The sequence below is a fragment of the Mercenaria mercenaria genome, chromosome 13 (genome assembly GCF_021730395.1).
Source record: "Mercenaria mercenaria strain notata chromosome 13, MADL_Memer_1, whole genome shotgun sequence".
In the NCBI taxonomy this organism is placed as follows: domain Eukaryota; kingdom Metazoa; phylum Mollusca; class Bivalvia; order Venerida; family Veneridae; genus Mercenaria; species Mercenaria mercenaria.
Genome location: NC_069373.1, coordinates 56587387 through 56607044, shown reverse-complemented (window position 1 = coordinate 56607044; position 19658 = coordinate 56587387). Strand labels below are relative to the sequence as shown.

Sequence of the window (19658 nt, the reverse complement as noted above, 5' to 3'; positions counted from 1 at the left end):
GGGGACAGGAATTTTACTGCTATGGTGATAAAGTTAATTGCTTCACAAGTAAGTAGGAAAGCTAGTAGTTTCTACCAGGGAAAAAACTGGGCAAAAAGAATATACTGATTATACAAGTATCGACCTACAAGTATCCGACGGAATATATATATAGGTATTACTGAGGACAGTGACCTCCCTTTAAAGATAAGTAATAAGGGGAGATAATAATTATCGGGAGTTTGCATTTGCTAATAACTCCCCGTTGATAAACTTACGCCATTTGTAGGTGTCAAAAGTTCAGGAGGTTAGAATTAACTACTTTTCACTGTTAAATTAGACTCTATGTGTTTTATGAATGGATGTTCCTCCAAATGTGCTATTTTAACATAAATAGACGTCAATGTCCGTATAACTATAAATGGGTAGACACATCAGGAAGATATCATAGATTAGAAGAAGTACAGGTGGAGGTAACGTACCTAGGATATACAGTATTAATTGATCAGGTCGGATATCCGGGCACTTTGAACAGCATATCGCGCTGCATAGCAACAAGCTGTGGTGAAAGAAAACTAATTGGCTGTGACTAAAAACAGCAGAGCTGGTGCGCCCATGATATATTACAGACTCTGGACGGTATATTCCGGATTAACTAAAATTGAACGAAAAATATTTTAATATACTGGTTCAGGGAACCAGTTTCCGGACACATGTACTGTAGGCCTACTGTTAAACAGTAATAGAAGATTTTCCAACATGAATTAAGTATTTTCCAAAGCATAGCTGTTCAAAATCCACGAAAGATACTGCCTTCCTGAATGAAATTTGGTAAACCCCAACTTACTTTCCTTTTGCTGGACAGCTTTGATCACCTTTTTTCATGTCAACATTGCATAGACCTGGAAATTTATAGTCTGTATGATTAACATTATTTAAAGGTTAAGTGTAAGGTCATAACCTTATAATGTTATTGTCATCATTAGGTTATGAAATTCATAGTTTAAACTGTACCAGAAGTGTAAACATTTGACAGTGGCCACTAATAATAAGATAAGATAAGATCAATTTTATTTTAAGTCGGCAAGACAGAGAAACTATAATACTTAATACTTAAAATGGAACCTATTAACTCAGTTTTTTTGTGTACTACAATGACATCAAAGTTCTCAGATCACTTATCCACAAACCACTAATACTTTTCTAAGGGTATCTATGACATATCTGGGATAGTTGTAATAGACTATAAATGACTTTCAGTAAGCATGCGCAGGAATTAAATAGCCGACAGAAATGATGTAATGAAAACAATATGGTTTGTCAGCTGCAAATGATATTTGACCCAGTTTCATGGAGGTAATTTGCTTTTAAATGTTGCAAGATGTTAGGGAAAGGTTAATTCTTCACAAAAAATGATAAAACATTGTTTATAAGTGCATATGCAAATGATGAATCTATGTGTCAAAGTCTGTCTTAGGTTAGGTTTTTTTATGATAACTCACCTGTGTTTACAAAACAACATTCTGTCTTAACGGGGCATGAAGATAGCATTGCGCATGCGCAATAGTTCACACTTGCCGAGGTATCAGGTGGGGAAGATATAGTTAAACTACATAATGACTGTCTGCTGATAACATGTGCTACTTTTAATTTCAGGGTAATAGTTACATGAAATGCAGGGCAGTTGATTTTTGCACTCAGTTGGAATTATCAAGAATTTGTGTTAGACGAAATTCGAGTTTTTTATAGTCAACTTTGGTTTGCTTTCGTAGCTGCTATTGAACGTTGGGTTATGTTTAGTGTGCATTTTAGAAGAGTTGAATGATAAAGAAATGTGTAAAAATAGTTTAATTACTTATTTCGATATCAAATCAACAGCAAAACACCGTCAAATATTTGTATTACAACATCGGCTGCTGATTAGGAGCTGAAGTTTGTGCAGTGTGGGCTTATGTCAAATATTTTTTTAAGGGAATAATGGAGTCAAAATATGAAAATGTGTCCGGAGAATGGTTCCCAACCAGGATATATTTTGTAACCATGGTGATACTAACCCTAACCTTAAGTCAGTATATTATGCATATTATACACTAAATGTGGGCGGACATGCAAAAAATTGCATAATTTTGCCGTGCACTCCTATTGATAATCATTCCGGGCATGCGTAGAACTGCTGCACCAGCTCTGTAATGAGAAACAATGAAACTAATTTGACGCCATCCTAGGAAATATTGAGATAATTTTTTTCATATGGGCAATATCCCCACTCGCTTCAAACACTCGAAAGACCAAAATAGTTAAAGCAATTTCTGATGAAATTTTCATCGGTGCCGACGCTTTACATGCTATTGACCAATTTGACATTATCTATAGAATAAATTCTGTTTTCAGGTATTTCCGTAAATAGGGTCAGGGGAGCTGTTGGGAGTAACCGATATAATGACCGTGTACAGTATTAGCGATTATTTTTGCCAGAAGGTTAGATTTTGGAAAATTCTTACTTTTTTACAATGACAATACTATTTTACAACCTCGGCAACAAAATCTTTGCACACAAAAATTGTTACGCATTTTCTGGTGATTTAAACCTATGTATGTACTGTACACGATTAACGTTTACCATGTCTACATGCCAATATGCGGAAGCAATAAAACCAAAAACTTTACATGACTGTGTACTGTGACTTATCCGTCATTATTTTGGTCCTTCAAAGTTTTGATGTTTAGATTGCATGTCACGAATATAAAACAATCTGAACATCCAATTATGTTGACTACACATGGAAACTGCAGGGATCGAATTTAGCGGTTTGCTAACTTGCGAAATTCGAGAAAGGATAAAAAATGCGACTAAGAAGTCATGGCACTCAAATATTTGTGATCACATTTTATAATCAATGAATTCGCTAAAACTGTCCTTTGCTCTTTAAAAACTCCTTTTGGGTAGTTATTTTACCGATAATCACATGACAGCTTGTAGAGGCTTGTAGCTGTTAAACAAATGTAATTGTCGGATACCTATATATAATCGTCTAGAGAATTTTTTAGCTCACCTGTCACAAAGTGACAAGGTGAGCTTTTGTGATCGCGCGGTGTCCGTCGTCCGTGCGTGCGTGCGTCCGTCCGTAAACTTTTGCTTGTGACCACTCTAGAGGTCACGTTTTTCATGGGATCTTTATGAAAGTTGGTCTGAATGTTCATCTTGATGATATCTAGGTCAAGTTCGAAACTGGGTCACGTGCCGTCAAAAACTAGGTCAGTAGGTCTAAAAATAGAAAAAACCTTGTGACCTCTCTAGAGGCCATATATTTCACAAGATCTTCATGAAACTTGGTCAGAATGTTCATCTTGATGATAACTAGGTCAAGTTCGAAAGTGGGTCACGTGCCATCAAAAACTAGGTCAGTAGGTCTAAAAATAGAAAAACCTTGTGACCTCTCTAGAGGCCATATATTTCACAAGATCTTCATGAAAATTGGTCAGAACATTCACCTTGATAATATCTAGGTCAAGTTCGAAACTGGGTTACATGCCATCAAAAACTAGGTCAGTAGGTCAAATAATAGAAAAACCTTGTGACCTCTCTAGAGGCCATATTTTCCATGGCATCTGTATGAAAGTTGGTCTGAATGTTCATCTTGATGATATCTAGGTCAAGTTCGAAACTGGGTCATGTGCGGTCAAAAACTAGGTCATTAGGTCTAAAAATAGAAAAACCTTGTGACCTCTCTAGAGACCATACTTGTGAATGGATCTCTATAAAATTGGTCAGAATGTTCACCTTGATGATATCTAGGTCAAGTTTGAAACTGGGTCACGTGCCATAAAAAACTAGGTCAGTAGGTCAAATAATAAAAAAACCTTGTGACCTCTCTAGAGGCCATACTTTTCTTGGGATCTGTATGAAAGTTGGTCTGAATGTTCATCTTGATGATATCTAGGTCAAGTTTGAAACTGGGTCAACTGTGATCAAAACTAGGTCAGTAGGTCTAAAATTATTAAAATCTTTTGACCTCTCTAGAGACCATATTTTTCAATGGATCTTCATGAAAATTGGTCAGAATTTTTATCTTGATAATATCTAGGTCAAGTTCAAAACTGGGTCACATGAGCTCAAAAACTAGGTCACTATGTCAAATAATAGAAAAAACGATGTCATACTCAAAACTGGGTCATGTGGGAAGAGGTGAGCGATTCAGGACCATCATGGTCCTCTTGTTTTGATAAAGTCAAATATCTCTGTTACTATGAAAGCTTTTGACTTGAAACTCAAAATAATTATTTACTATCAAAGTCTACACCAGGAGACACAATTCCCATAACTCTGATTTGAATTTTTGACAGAATTATGCCCCTTTTTAACTTAGAATTTTTATACCCCCGGCATCTACTGATGCGGGAGGCATATAGTGATCGTCCTGTCCGTCCGTCCGTACGAGGTTAACCAAATGGGACGGTGATTTGCAACTGCGAAAATAAAGAGGATAGTTACAAGTTTCTTTGGGCAAAAAAGACCCACGGAGACCTAAAATGCTAACGACACCACAGGCAGTTACCTTAAAGAACTTAAAACTTCCAAGTCCAGCCAAAAGTCCATAGAATCATCGTGTGCTTTGGTTCGTACTTCTGAAACCAATAAGTCCCGGCCTGTTTGAACCGTGAAAAAGTTGGAAATGGAACTGAACATTTAACTTTTATATGAAACCAAACAACGAAGAAACAACTTAGTAAATTTAGCATGTTAAACAGCCTCTTAATAGTAATGCTAGTGGAACCCACCATTTTACTAGTGAAAAAAATGGCACTAGTAGCAAAAAATTACTAGCAGGAAAAAAAGTTAAATTCGATCCCTGAACTGAATGTGATCTTGTTTTACTGGTGTATGAAACAGACAGCGGAAGGCTAAAAATTTGTTTTGTCAAAAACCTTCTAGAAGATTGTTTGTATTAATGATACTGGTGTTTTGTTAATGTTATTAAAATTAGTATTTTCTACATGGGGAAGAAATGAATTTATGATTGGAAGTCTGAGAAATCAACAATTGTCGTTTGAAAATTGGACCCGAATCAGTTTATTACGCACTGGCCGTATGACCAGTTTAATACTTTAATAAGTGTCTGTTGATTTGATCACGACTGATCAAGTCAGCAAACTCTTCAATAAGATAACACGCTGACAAGAGCTTACGAGCTTAAGCCCGCCCGCTTAGCTCAGTAGGTAAGAGCGTTGGTCTACGGATCGCGGGGTCGTAAGTTTGATCCTCGGGTGGGGCGTATGTTCTCCGTGACTTTTTGATAAACGACATTGTGTCTGAAATCATTCGTCCTCCACCTCTGATTCATGTGGGGAAGTTGGCAGTTACTTGCGGAGAGCAGGTTTGTGGTACAGAATCCAGGAACACTCAGGTTAGGTTAACTGCCCGCCGTTACATGACTGAAATACTGTTGAAAAACGAGGTTAAACCCAAAACAAACAAACAAAGACACGAGCTTACACGAAATTATCTTTTTTTTTGGCATTCTGTGTATCTTACACTTCTTTGATTTTATGGGTTCCAGATGTGATATTCAACAACATATATAGAAACATTTTTCCTGTATATGGAACATTCCCCCCGTATTCTTTAATTGGACATTCATGTTTTTCTCACATGGATCCGTTCATTCATACTTAGCATAAATACGTTTCAACAGTTTATGTCAGTATTCAAAGTTAGGGATTGTCAAGGTCCAAAAGTATGTTTACGGCGTAGGTTTTGATCATACTTTCAGGAAAGATACATTTTATATGATATTCATATATTAGACATATACGGGACCGTATACTCCCGTTTATGCACATATTTTTTGCAGTGTTGTGGTGGAGTTGAAGAAAATGATCAGTTGATAAATTGGAGCTTCTTTAAATTTAAATAAAATATTTGGGTTTAAACAAAGAAGTATAAAATACACAGAATGGCAATGTTCGGGAGATAATTTCACATAAGTTCATGTCAGCGGAGTATCTGATTTAAGCGTTTGCTGACTTGATCACTCGTGATTAAATCAACAGACGCTTATTGAAGTATTGTCACAGAGTTATGATTATGAATATTATTTTTGATGAATTTGATATTATGCATTATTAATATTTGATAAATTTTTAAGTAGTTGTTAGGTCAGATCATGAATGCACAGCAGCTGCATATTTATTATGGTCTGGACAGAATTAAGTATAGATATTAGGCAAGGTGTGAGCTAATTAAGTGTACATAGCTTGTCTTTGATATAACATAATGTCCATGCTGGTTTTGTCTAGAAAGCAGCATGATCTACATACTGCAATTTGGTATGGTATTACTTGTTAAAAGTCACACATAGGTGAAAATGCCTTTGATCTTAAGTTTTGGTGGGAAAAGATGGAATCATCATTAGTAACCTAATTAATGAATATTGACAAGTTATCTATTCTTTTACAAAGGCACTGATTGGTTAAGAAAGGGTCAGCCCTGTGAAATATGATACCTGTAGGTGTGGCTACGTTCAGAAGCTGCTCAAGTTTGTAAATTGTTGTGGGAGAAGATTTTAAGACTAAGAACTGTTAAGGTCAGAATACTTTTAGATTTAGAACTATTTAGGTCAAAAGTTGGAGTTAGATCAGAAATTAAGAAATTATGAAGAAAATATTATTAATGAGATAATGAAGTGAAAGATTTAAATAATGTTTTGGAAATATATTTTATTGTTTGATGGACATGAACGTTACATATATATTAGAACCATAGAAATAAAAGGAACGTAGTAAAGTGGAATTGTTGGTTGACTTATTAATTATCATATAAAATCAGGAGTTAATTCCCCTAACTTTACAGTATTACACTGGCAATATTTTCCGAATTGGGTCCTATTTTTTCTCAGACTTCCAATATTAAATTCATTCCTTCCCCTTGTAGAAAATACTAATTTATAACATTAAATAACAAGAGGGTCATTGACCCTAAAGCGCTCACCTGTGTATAAGGCTTTAAGTATGTTTGTATAATGTAATGGTTTAAGTTTTGATAGGCTTCTACTATGTTAGCCATCACACACATTCTTTAACCTAGGGCAATAGTTATACAGTACAACTCTGATATCTTATGCCAAAAATCAAGGCTCTAGCTATTATTAATTCAGAGAAGAAGATTTTCAAAGTTTCTTACATAAAAGCCTGCAGTAAGTACATGTCACATACAGGGGCGTGGCCATTTTTGACCTTAGGGCAATAATTTGGTCAATTATGGTAGAGACTTAAACCCTAACATCACATGCCAAATATCAAAGCTCAAGAGAAAAAGATTTTAAAAGTGTGATAGCTGAAAACCTATCTTTAACCAAAAAGACCCATTATGATCAATGAACCTGAACCATTATAACAAATTTGAAAGAGGGATACCCAGAGATCATTTGTGTAAAGTTTCATCAAAATCCCTTTGTGGTTTTGGAGGTGATGCCCTCTGGCGGCCATGCTTTTATAGGAATCGGAATAATTTGAACAATATTGGTTGAGGGTCACACAAGGACCATTTGGCAAAATTATTTTAAAATCAGGCTAGCACTTTCACACAAGAAGATTTTTTAAATTTCCGCTATATACATATAGGGAAAAGTGACCATGCCCCATGGCAGCCATGCTTTTTGATGAATCAGAATAATTTGAACAATCTTGGTAGAGGGTGACATAAGGACCATTTGTGTAAAATGATTTTAAAATTGGGCCAGCAGTTTCACACAAGGAATTTTTTTAAAGTTTCCACTATATACATAAAGTGAAAAGTAGCCACTTCCTCTGGCGGCCATGCTTTTTAATAAATCAAAATAACTTGAACAATCTTGGTAGAGGGTCTCACAAGCACCATTTGTGTGAAATTATTTGGGCCAGCAGTTTCACACAAGAAGATTCTTTTAATTTTCGCTATATACATATAGGGAAAAGTGACCATGCCCCCTGGCAGCCATGTTTTTTGACGAATCAATATAATTTGAACAATCTTGGTAGAGGGTGACAGAAGGACCATTTCTGTAAAATTATTTCAGAATTGAACCACTGGTTTAGGAGATGTCGTTTTGAAGATTTTTTAGCCGTGTGTGCAACCAAGGGTAACAGTTTGAACAAATTTAGAAGAGGACCACTCAAGGAATATCCAGGCCAAGTTTCATCAAAATCCATGTAGTAGTTTTGGAGGAGATGTCGTTTAAATAAAGTTGTTGACGACGGATGACTTAATGGACGAACTGATGGATGACGGACACTGTGAGCGTGATCATTATACCTTACCTGGTGAGCACTTTGTGCTCAGGTGAGCTAAAAACACCATTATCGTAATCAAAGGATCTGATAGAAAGTTTTTCACTACACAAATTTTTGTCCTGTCTGTTTCATCAACGATAAAAAGAGATCTCATTCAGTTTCCATATGATGTAGGTGATATTTGCGCTATATGCCTTTCAAGTTGCCGATCTATTAATTTTTATAGCTCTTTGGTTTCTATATTTACATGTATATTCACTGTCCTTGTTCTATTTTGTAGCTTGGCATTAAAAAATAGTTCTAAATGCCAGTTTAGTTTATGGTGTCAAAGTTGATTCAGTCACACCAGATTTAATTAAATCAACACCTTTAGTCTAAATTCAGTCATGTAAGATTTAAATATTATAGTATAGGTGTCAAAAAGCTTAAAGACCTGCTCCAGTCCTACCTTTTAACCTTAAAATTTAAGTCACTGAAAATCCTGACTATGAACAGTGACGCCTGTCAAAATAGAGTCTATTTTATATCAAATTCTAAATAAGATACCTGTGGTTTTGTGTGCTAAACTGTGGCACGTGACCGTTAACTGTTACCTATGGGTTGCATACACACAATAGAATTTGAATAGCCGCGGAGCAGGACTTTAAAGCAAAATTAGTCAATACATTTTGTGCGAAATTTGGAGAAGGGATTTTTTCTCCCACGGAGCGTATCAGGCAATTGTTATATCTGAACGAAGATCACAATAGTATAACTTTATTGATAATATCTAGTCATTTTTAGCTTATCTGAGCAATGCTCAGGTGAGTTATTGTGATTGTTCGATGTCTGGCATCCGGTGTCTGTCTGTCGTCTGTCTGTCAACATTTAGCTTGTATGCGATAGAGGCTGTATTTTTCAACTGAACTTCATTAAATTTTGTCAGAGTGATTGCCTTGATATAATCTAGGCCAAGTTCAAAAATGGGTCAACTGGGGTCAGTAACTAGGTCGCTAGGACAAATCAAAGAAAAACCTTGTGTATGTGATAGGGACTGTATTTTTCAGTTGAGATTCATGAATTCGGTCAGAATGATTGCCTTGATCAAATCTAGGTCAGGTTTGAATGTAGGTCTGACATCTTGGCTCAAGAACTAGGTCAAATTGTAGAAAATAATTGTTTTCACTTAAGAGACCACATTTTTGGTCCAATCTTAATGAAAATTGGGCAGAATATTTGTTTCCATGAAATGAATTACTTGGTCAAACATGTTTACACTGTTATGATGTGTTTCTCAGGTGAGCGACCTAGGTCCACCTTGGCCCTCTTGTTGTCCTATGTAACAATTGCTTAAAATGGAACTTGACATCGACCGTGTTACACATAGAGATGTATTGTAACAGCATGCTAGCCGTGACATTTCACAAAGAGCCTGATCAGATAATGACTTAAACTATTACATCTAACAAAAATACTGCTCTTTTGTGATTTATCAAATATTTTAAGCAGTGAACGATAATCTGCATGCAATATTTAGGTCTTGATCTATAATTATTAAAGTCATTTTCATTACCGGTATATTTCTCAATAATAGCGCTCTCTCGTATTCTATAAATAGAACACACCGCAGAGATACCATAATGCAATGCGCGAATTGCGGACAAGGGACCGTTGTTTATATATATAACGTATATATACTAAAACATCTTATTAACCTTTCAGTAAACTTCGAAGAGAATTTAAAAAGTAAAATACGGAAAATTCACTTTGGCTGCACAAAATTCCTTGAAAAACCTGCTAAATAAAGGAATCAATAGGCATATATATTGAAATAAACGTAGGAAATAAATAGACATATTATTTTAGCGTTTCGTTAGACCGGGGCCATTAAAAAGATGTGTTCAAATAAAAAAATTTAAAAAGTACAGTACATTGCATACAAATTACTCAATAGTCTGCAAATTACATCAATAAAGTATAGCATCAGAAGGACTGGCTTGAAGTCTTTATCACAAATATACAATATTTACGGATTCGAAACACCAGCGGTCGAAAAAGTAAGTGCAAGATTATAATTTTGATTCATGATTTTCAAAGCATATATCAGCACAATCATTAACACATGTACTTCTTTCCATACATTTGGTTCACACAACACCGCGCTGAGCCTCAATACGAGGTACTTGAAAGCGTGGTCCATTAAATACTTCATAATTGAAAAAAATATATGACAGGACGTAGGTAGAACTGTATATGGTGTTGCATTAAATTAGCACCATGTTTTATCAGATCACATCTAAATATCATTGCTAAAAGTCAAATATCTACATGTCACACTAAGGTGTCATTTGTAACATATCATTATACTGATGCATTTCACAGAGATTTAATTGTTTCAATGAAGAACTATAGATCTAAGTTATGAAATATTGCTGACTTTCAGTTATACATATTGTTCATGACATTTCGAAATTTCAATCGGATTACTAGGATGTGATCATGTGATATCATATATTTACATTTTGCAAAAAACGCAGAATAGTGATAAATGTTTGAACACTTGCGAATGAGGTAAATAGCAAATGGATATAATTATATTGATATATGACCGTAACTGGAATGTGTAAGACAAATAGTAGAAGAACATCATCCGTCCATATACTGATGACAATTCGATGTGTTATTACTGACGTGGATTTTAAAAATTCAAAACTGTGCTGTCAACATTTTTAAGAATTTCTTACTGTTCAGTATTTAGGCGTAGTATATAGAAATTGAAAGCTATGTGAAACACATTCGTTTGATATGCATCAACTTTAAAATACACGAGGAGATAAATGCAAAATCTGTGAATTACTGATGCTTATATACAGGAGAGGCACCGACTGTTTGTCCGCACATCGAGACCTGTGCTATTTTTAGATAGCAGACATTGTCAGTGACGTCACAGATCCTTACATACGAGACAGCGCTATTGTGGTTTTTGTAAAGTGTTAGGCTGTCACAATAGACTGCTTTTGCATACCACAAAATGCATTCATTTCAGTTGCCTGAGTCATAAGTCACTTGAATCACTATGGAAACGGGCAGTTAGTATGTTTTATATTAATAAAATTTAAATCAGTTTTGACCAGTTCCTAATGACCATTAAAATAATTTCTCAGAAACATTGTAATTGTAATATATTTAAGTGTATTTGGCTTATGGACCCATACTGTATCCTAGGTACGTTACTGCCACCTGTAGATAGAAGTAGACACTTGTCCATCTCTGACTCAATTGTACAGTTGTAGTTGCAGTTATAAAGTGTATGATTTAAAAGACTGCTATTTGTCAGGTGGAAGATCTTATCAAAATTGTGTTATTTACAAATCTGTAGTTAACACATCAAACAGTAGTTTTCAGTAACTACTACTGTAAAGACACAATACACAAATCTTGAAAATATTCATTTAAAATGTTTATTTTCATCATCTGAAAATATAGACCCGGCCCAAGGGGCCTCCATGGCCAAGTGGTTAAGGTCGCTGACTTCAAATCACTTGCCCGTCATTGATGTGGGTTCGAGCCTCACACAGGGCATTGAATTCTTCATGTGAGGTAGCCATCCAGCTGGCTTATGGAAGGTTGGTGGTTTTACCCAGGTGCCCCCACATGATGAAATAATGCCTGGAGGGGCACCTGAGGTCTTCCCCTCCACCATCAAAGCTGGAATAACGCCATATGACCTATAACTGTGTCGATGCGACGTTAAACCCAACAAAATAAATACATGTAAATAAATAGACACTGCACAAAGATTTATCAGAGGGAAAGAGGGAAGTCTTCAATAATTTAACTTCAGCAATGAATATATAGATACAGAAGCAGAAACAAATTGTCTTTTTAATGTTGAATGCATTTGTATAAATCACAAGCAGAATAGAGGCTTTAATTATCTTCACTTTTTTACAAATTATGTTCCATTCTTACTTTCTGTCTGCCATGTCATAGGTACTGAATGTTACACTGCTAGTGATAGCTGCTTTTACCAAAGTCTTCAGGCTTTGGCCAAAAGGTTGTGAGAGTATGTAAGATGGTTATGGATAAAAATCAGAGATACTTAAAGACAGTGAAAGTTTGGCAATTATATTGTTAACTGTTTCATGTTAATAATAGAATATTAAAAGTTATTGTTAAAGATTGTCAGTTATATCTTGGTTTTATTATAAAGTAATGGTCAGTATATCTATCCTCAGTCATTTGTTGATTAATAAATTAAGGTAGGAGGTGAGATGGAGTTAGCACATGTTTCCCCTCTCAAAATTTGGACAATGTTCAAGAAACCTGATTTGTTCACAGAATTGACCTTTGATAAAAGGAAGAGCCTACTTGAAAGGGCATTTTGATGCTTTTGGTAACCTAGGGTCTTTGGCAGTTATTGTCAAGAAAGCTTTTCTGTTGTTGTTTTTTGTTGTAGAAACTTTCCTAGGAAGGTATCGGTAGGCTTGAGTGGCTTGTCAGCCCCTCATAGCCAACCAACTTTGATATTGCACAGATGCTACCGCTTTGTGAGTTCGAACAGCCAGGCTGACAACGTAAAATAGGTGCTGTATCTGGCCTATAGTAAGAGACATAATACTAAGGCTCCCATGTTTACAGAATTTTGTAAACGTTTACAAGAAACAATATCTCTTAAATCATGTAAATGGCAATCAGTTATTATTATTTTCACATAAATGACTCTGGCTGCCTTTTTCTCTTTCTGTATTGGTATTACCATATAACTGGGGCTCTAAATCTTGAGGTATTTGATAAGTTTTATGTAAAGTGATATTCTTTAAATAATGTTGGACTGAAAACTATTACATATCAGGAAGCAGTATGGGGGATGATTGGAGGGCAAGTGCTTTTTTAAAAGCAGTCCTTTGTTCTTTTCATTTTAACCTTTACCCTGCAAAATGTTTTCAAATGAACTGGTCTTCGTTCAATTTGGGCAGTACCACTTATTGTTCCAGGGTTGCCAGCAGTCTTGAAAAGTCAGGGAAATTGGTTTCTTTTTCAAGGTCAGGGAATTGTCAGGGAATTTTAAAATTTGGTCAGTGAAAAATGAAAATCCTGGAAAGTCAGGGAAAAGTCAGGGAAAAATGATTTCAAAGCTCGAAGAAGTTAATCATTTTAAATTTTTGTGGCTATGGTAGTCTTCAAGCATTAAATTTAAGTAATTAAAAACAAAGTTTAATGATGTAATACTGTAACATGCATTTAATTTGTTTAAATCCCCCATATTTCTTTAAACACTGATTTTGCTTAAAGACTGAAAGGCTTTGCAACCCTTGCCTCCAGAGCTAACTAACATTTTTTTGTTATTTTGTAGGAAAGTGATACATGAAGAGCGCCTACAACTAACATTATTCTAATACACTTTTTTTGTTGTAGGTACTCCAGGTGTTTTCTGGACACTGTATATTAAGAGATCTTGCATTTTGAGAGTGATGCTTTGTCAATATGATTCCAATGGTCTTGCTATTAGTCATGGTGTTTTATTGTTTTTGCCTCTAGGAAACTGTATAATAACAGATCTTGCATTTTTGAGAATGATATTTTGCTAATACTAGCAGGGTTCCAATGGTCTTGTTATTAACCATACTTTATTGTTTTTACCATGAGGAAAGTGTACCTTAAAAGATGTTAGATTTTTGATAGTTACATGTCTTGCAAAGATGCTTTTGATATGTATCTCTTAATAATTAGGTTTCACTGACCAATAGTCACAATTATGTTTCATTGACTTGACCACCAAACAGTCTTACAAGAAAAAAAAACCATGTTTATTATCATTGTATTGATGTTTATGTTTAATATATTGGAAAATAAATACAAAACATTTGGGAAAAAAATAATGGGAGGATTGGACGGCTATAGGGGAGGTCAGGAGGCCGTTTAAATGTTTGGCGGTTTTGGTCAGTGAAAAACATGAATTGGTCAGGGAAAAGTCAGGGAGAAGTCAGGGAATTTTATTCACCCAGAGTGCTGGCAACCCTGTGTTCAAAGCTGTGAAAATTTACTGGCTGAACAGTGACCTGTGCAGACCATGATCAACGTGCACGGATGTGCAGGCTGATTTTGGTCTGCACTGGTTGCAAAGACAGAATCTCTTGCCACCAGCAGGCTAAAGGTTAAAATGCTTTTATGATTTTAAAACATTCTGCTTGAAATTTCATTTCCAAACTTAATTGACTTAATAATGTTTTCATTTTATATTTTTCAGAATTTAACATTGTTTTGTTAAAAAGAAATTGGGACTTTAACACAGCCGTAAACAGCTGCAATTTCAGGCCTTAAGAAAGGATGAAGAAAGGCATCATTTTACTGTTAATACAAGAATGTGTGTTACAGTTAGCCATGGCACGTAAGTTAGCTCTTTTTTTTTCAGATTTTTAGCTCGACTTTTTTAAGAAAAAGTAGAGCTTATTGCACTTGCCCCTGTGTCGGTGTCAGTGTTGGCATCGGCATCACCGTTCGTTAAAGTTTTTGATGAAGTCAAATATCTCTGTTACTATCAAAGATATTGACTTGAAACTTAAATTGTTTTTTTTACTATCAAAGTCCACACCAAGAGATACAATCCCCATAACTCTAATTGAATTTTGAAAGAATTATGCTTCTTTTTAACTTAGAATTTTTGGTTAAAGTTTTTGATAAAGTCAAATATCTCTGTTACTATGAAAGCTTTTGACTTGAAACTCAAAATAGTTATTTACTATCAAAGTTTACACCAGGAGAAACAATCCCCATAACTCTGATTTGAATTTGACAGAATTATGCCCCATTTTAACTTCGAATTTTTTGTTAAAATTTTTGATAAAGTCAAATATCTCTGTTACTATTAAAGCTTTTGACTTGAAACTCAAAATAGTTATTTACTATCAAAGTCTACACCAGGAGACACAATTCCCATAACTCTGATTTGAATTTTTGACAGAATTATGCCCCTTTTTAACTTAGAATTTTTATACCCCCAGCATCTACTGATGCGGGAGGCATATAGAGATCGTCCTGTCCGTCCGTCCATTCGTCCTTCCGTACAAGGTTAACCAAATGGGACCGTTTCGTCTAGCATCAATACCCCTTACTAGAATGACTTGGTACTAATGCAGATGTAACCTGTGAACATTCCTCATCTTCAGACATCACCTGACCTCAGTTTGACCTTGACCTTGACCTCTTTTTATGCCCCCGAAGGGAGGCATATAGTTTTTGAACCGTCTGTCAGTCTGTCAGTCTGTCGGTCTGTCAGTCTGTCCGCAATTTTCGTGTCCGGTCCATATCTTTGTCATCGATGGATGGATTTTCAAATAACTTGGCATGAATGTGTACCACAGTAAGACGATGTGTCGCGCGAAAGACCCAGGTCCGTAGCTCAAAGGTCAAGGTCACACTTAGACGTTAAAGGTCATTTTTCATGATAGTTGGGCGTGTCCGGTCAATATCTTTGTCATCCATGGATGGATTTTCAAATAACTTGGCATGAATGTGTACCACAGTAAGACGACGTGTCGTGTGCAAGACCCAGGTCTGTAGCTCAAAGGTCAAGGTCACACTTAGACGTTAAAGGTCATTTTTCATGATAGTGCATTCGTGTCCGGTCCATATCTTTGTCATCCATGGATGGATTTTCAAATAACTTGGCATAAATGTGTACCACAGTAAGACGACGTGTCGTGCGCAAGACCCAGGTCCGTAGCTCAAAGGTCAAGGTCACACTTAGACGTTAAAGGTCATATTTCAACATAGTGCATTGATGGGCGTGTCCGGTCCATATGTTTGTCATTCATGCTTGGATTTTAAAAAATATTGGGCATGGATGTGTACCACAGTAAGACAACGTGTCGCGCGCAAGACCCAGGTCCGTAGGTCAAAGGTCCTAAACTCTAACATTGGCCATAACTATTCATTCAAAGTGCCATCGGGGGCATGTGTCATCCTATGGAGACAGCTCTTGTTGGACTTAGGTTGCTTTATATGGGCCATGATGGCTCTTGGTTAACCAAATGGGACCGTTTCGTCTAGCATCAATACCGCTTACAAGAATGAATTGATACTAATACAGATGTAACCTGTGACCATTCCTCATCTTCAAACATAACCTGACCTCAGTTTGACCTTGACCTCATTTTGGACTTAGGTTGCTTTATATGGGCCATCTCTTGGTTAACCATTGATGGGACCGTTTCGTCTAGCATTAATACCGCTTAGCATAATGGATTGATACTAATACAGATGAAACCTTTGACCATTTCTCATCTTCAAACATCACCTGGCCTCAGTTTGACCTTGACCTCGTTTTGGACTTAGGTTGCTTTGTATCGACAAGGATGCCACCAGGGGCATCAAGCGTTTATTGTACGCAGCTCCTTGTTGGTTAAAGTTTTTGATAAAGTCAAATATATCTGTTGCTATCAAAGAATAATTTTGACTTGAAACTTACTGTACTTATTTACCATCAAAGTCTACACCAGGAGAAACAATCCCCACAACTCTGATTTGAATTTCGACAGAATTATGCCCCTTTTTAAATTAGAATTTTTTGTTAAAATTTTTGATAAAGTCAAATATCCCTGTTACTATTAAAGCTTAATTTTGACTTGAAACTCAAAATAGTTTTTAACTATCGAAGTCTGCATCAGGAAACAAAATTCCCATAACTCTGATTTGAATTTTGACAGAGTTATGCCCCTTTTTAACTTAGAATTTTTTGTTAAAGTTTTTGATAATGTTAAATATCTCTGTTACTATCAAAGCTTTTGACTTGAAACTTAAAAAAGTACTTATTAACCATCAAAGTCTACACCAGGAGAAACAATCCCCACAACTCTTATTTGAATTTTAACAGAATTATACCCCTTTTTAAATTAGAATTTTTTGTTAAAATCCTTTTTGATAAAGTCAAATATCTCTGTCACTATTAAAGCTTTTGACTTGAAACTCAAAATAGTTATTTACTATCAAAGTCTACACCAGGAGACACAATTCCCATAACTCTGATTTGAATTTTGACAGAGTTATGTCCCTTTTTAACTTGGATTTTTTTTTACTGGCAAAGCTCTAATTCAGAGTTAAGCACTGAGAAAAGTCGAGCGCGCTGTCTTACGGACAGCTCTTGTTATACCTGACATTCGTTTTGTGTTGTCATCTTTAAGTGGCCCCATAACAAAATAGAATACCTTCAGATAACTTTCTCTAATGAACGGCTTGATGGATCTTCATCAGTCTTGATTTGTAGCATCATTGCAAAGTCCCATCCCAGACTGGCCAATGGAGGTACCTGTCACCTTTCAGCGGCCGTTAAAGCTACAAATAGAAAACCTTTCTAGAACTTCTCCTGAACAGCTTGATGTATCTTTATGAGTCTTGGTCTTGGTGACCTCTTAACTGTTTGAGCGCACTCAGCCCCTTTTCGGGGCCTATAGATATCATCAAACTTGACGTATGGTTTTCCTCTTTTTCATTTTGTTTAGTTCACCTGAGCTTTTGTGACTGCTCAATGTCCGCCGTTCATTGTCCGTCCTGTGTTGTGCATCCGTTAACTTTTTCTAAAAAAATCTTCTTTAAAACCACTGGGCATATTTACACCAAACTTCACAGTAATGATCCTTGGGCGGTACCCTTTCAAAATTATTCAAAGAATATTCTACACAGAACTCTGGTTGCCATGGCAACTGAAAGGAAACACTTAAAAAATATCTTCTTATCCAAAACCGCAAGGCTTAGAGCCTCAATATTTGGCCTGTGACATCATCTAATGGTCCTCTATGAAGATTGTTCAAATTATGCCCCTGGGGTTAAAAGAGGCTCCACCCTGGGGATTCCAAGTCAGGGCACACGTTTGGCCGTTTTTTGGGCCATATATGGGCCCCATTCCCCTCATAGAATAATATGTTTTTTCCCCTTTCTAAGAAGAAAATTCCCCTGATAATAGGTTGTTTGACACAATTAGATATGAACTCTCTTTCAAGTTTATTTTATAGTGCCTCTAAGGAAGGTTACTGCTGCAGTATAGTTACATTTGTTAGAAATGATTGAAAACAGTATTAATAACTGTCAAAAGGAGTAACATATAAGATATATATGGCTTAAAGTTCCCCATTTTTGTCTTAAAATGACTAAAAATTCCCCTTCCTGAGGGTATGGGTACCTGTCCCCAAAAATTGTCTAGTGCCCTGCAAGTTTTACATAGACTTGTGTAGGAAACACAAGACCTAGGGGTTTGATATTTGGTATGTAGCATTGCCTTGTGGTCCTCTACCAAGATTGTTCAAATTAAAAAGGCGCTGCCGATGGGACCCCAAGTTTTAAGTAAACTCACATTGGAAAAAACTTTAACCTTAAGCCTGTTGGCGGCAAGCGACTCTGCCTTTGCGACCAGTGCAGACCAAGATCAGCCTGCACATTCAGTAAATTTTCAGTAAATTTTCAGTGAATGTCCTTTTGAATAATAAATGGTACTGCCCATATTGAATGGTAGTCCATTTAGAAATTTAGCAGGGTAAAGGTTAAAAATATTCTTGTCTTAAACTGCAAGGCCTAGGCTTTTGATATTTTGTATGTTGCATTGCCTAGTGGTTCTCTAACAAGATTTCTCAAATTATTCCGCAGGGCTTTTTCTTGCTGTTTTGGGAACATAGCCTATATCCCCAAAATTAGGAAATTTGATGCGTAAATGTTCCAAATAGGGAATTATTTAGTCCCATAGGATAAAGTAAGGATGTGTTTAAGCACTTTCTCATACACTTGTCTCACATTGTACAACCTGTTTAACATACTTCAATTACAAAATTGTTCATAATTTGGTCAATCTTTGTGCAATTTTGATGAAATTTTTTTAAGTATGTAGGTTGGGAATTTTTGCACTCATTTTGGGAAAAATACATACTGTTTTGGCATTGGGATTATAGCCGAATAATGGCTATAAAAACGGCAAAAATAAACCCCTGATGCCCCTGGGGTGAAAAGAGGCCCTTCCCCGGGGTCACTTGTTGTATGAGTTATGTAGGAAAAAATACTTAAAAAAATATCTGAACATATTTCCTAGACTGTTTAATTATAATTATGGGGTCACTTGACTGTGAGCTTGACCTACTGACTTACTTTCTTGTCTTTTAAGGTCACGGGGTCAAATCAAAGGAATAGCTAGTTAATACTTAAGAGGCCAAATTTATGATTATATCTTAATGAAACTTGGTCAGAATGTTAATCTTGATGATCTTTAAGTCAATAGGTCAGGTGAGCGATACAGGGCCTTCATGGCCCTCTTGTTTTTTAAGATACAGTCTTGAACAGTCAGGGGTGTAACTGCTTCAAGTTATCAGCAGTTTATAACCCATTTGAGTTATTGCTTATACTTTCATAACTTGTTTCAGTTATCATAAAATATTAAAAAGCCCTCCTGT

At 35.9% G+C, this 19658-nt stretch overlaps 1 protein-coding gene across 6 annotated transcripts in view; it reads left to right on the top strand.

Annotated features, from left to right (window-relative positions):
• Positions 1 to 251: 251 nt before the first annotated feature.
• Positions 252 to 19658, top strand: part of LOC123529608 (uncharacterized) — a 76499-nt gene continuing 57092 nt past the window's right edge. For 2 of the 6 annotated variants that reach the window (XR_008366803.1, XM_045310001.2), the window contains exons 1-3: positions 293 to 452; positions 2371 to 2457; positions 14477 to 14617. Coding sequence is in view for 5 of the 6 variants with exons in the window: in XM_045310001.2 (XP_045165936.2) it covers positions 14557 to 14617 (61 nt within the window). In the remaining variant the exon portion in view is untranslated. The other 4 variants (XM_053521904.1, XM_053521905.1, XM_045310002.2 and 1 more) reach the window with 4 other exon arrangements.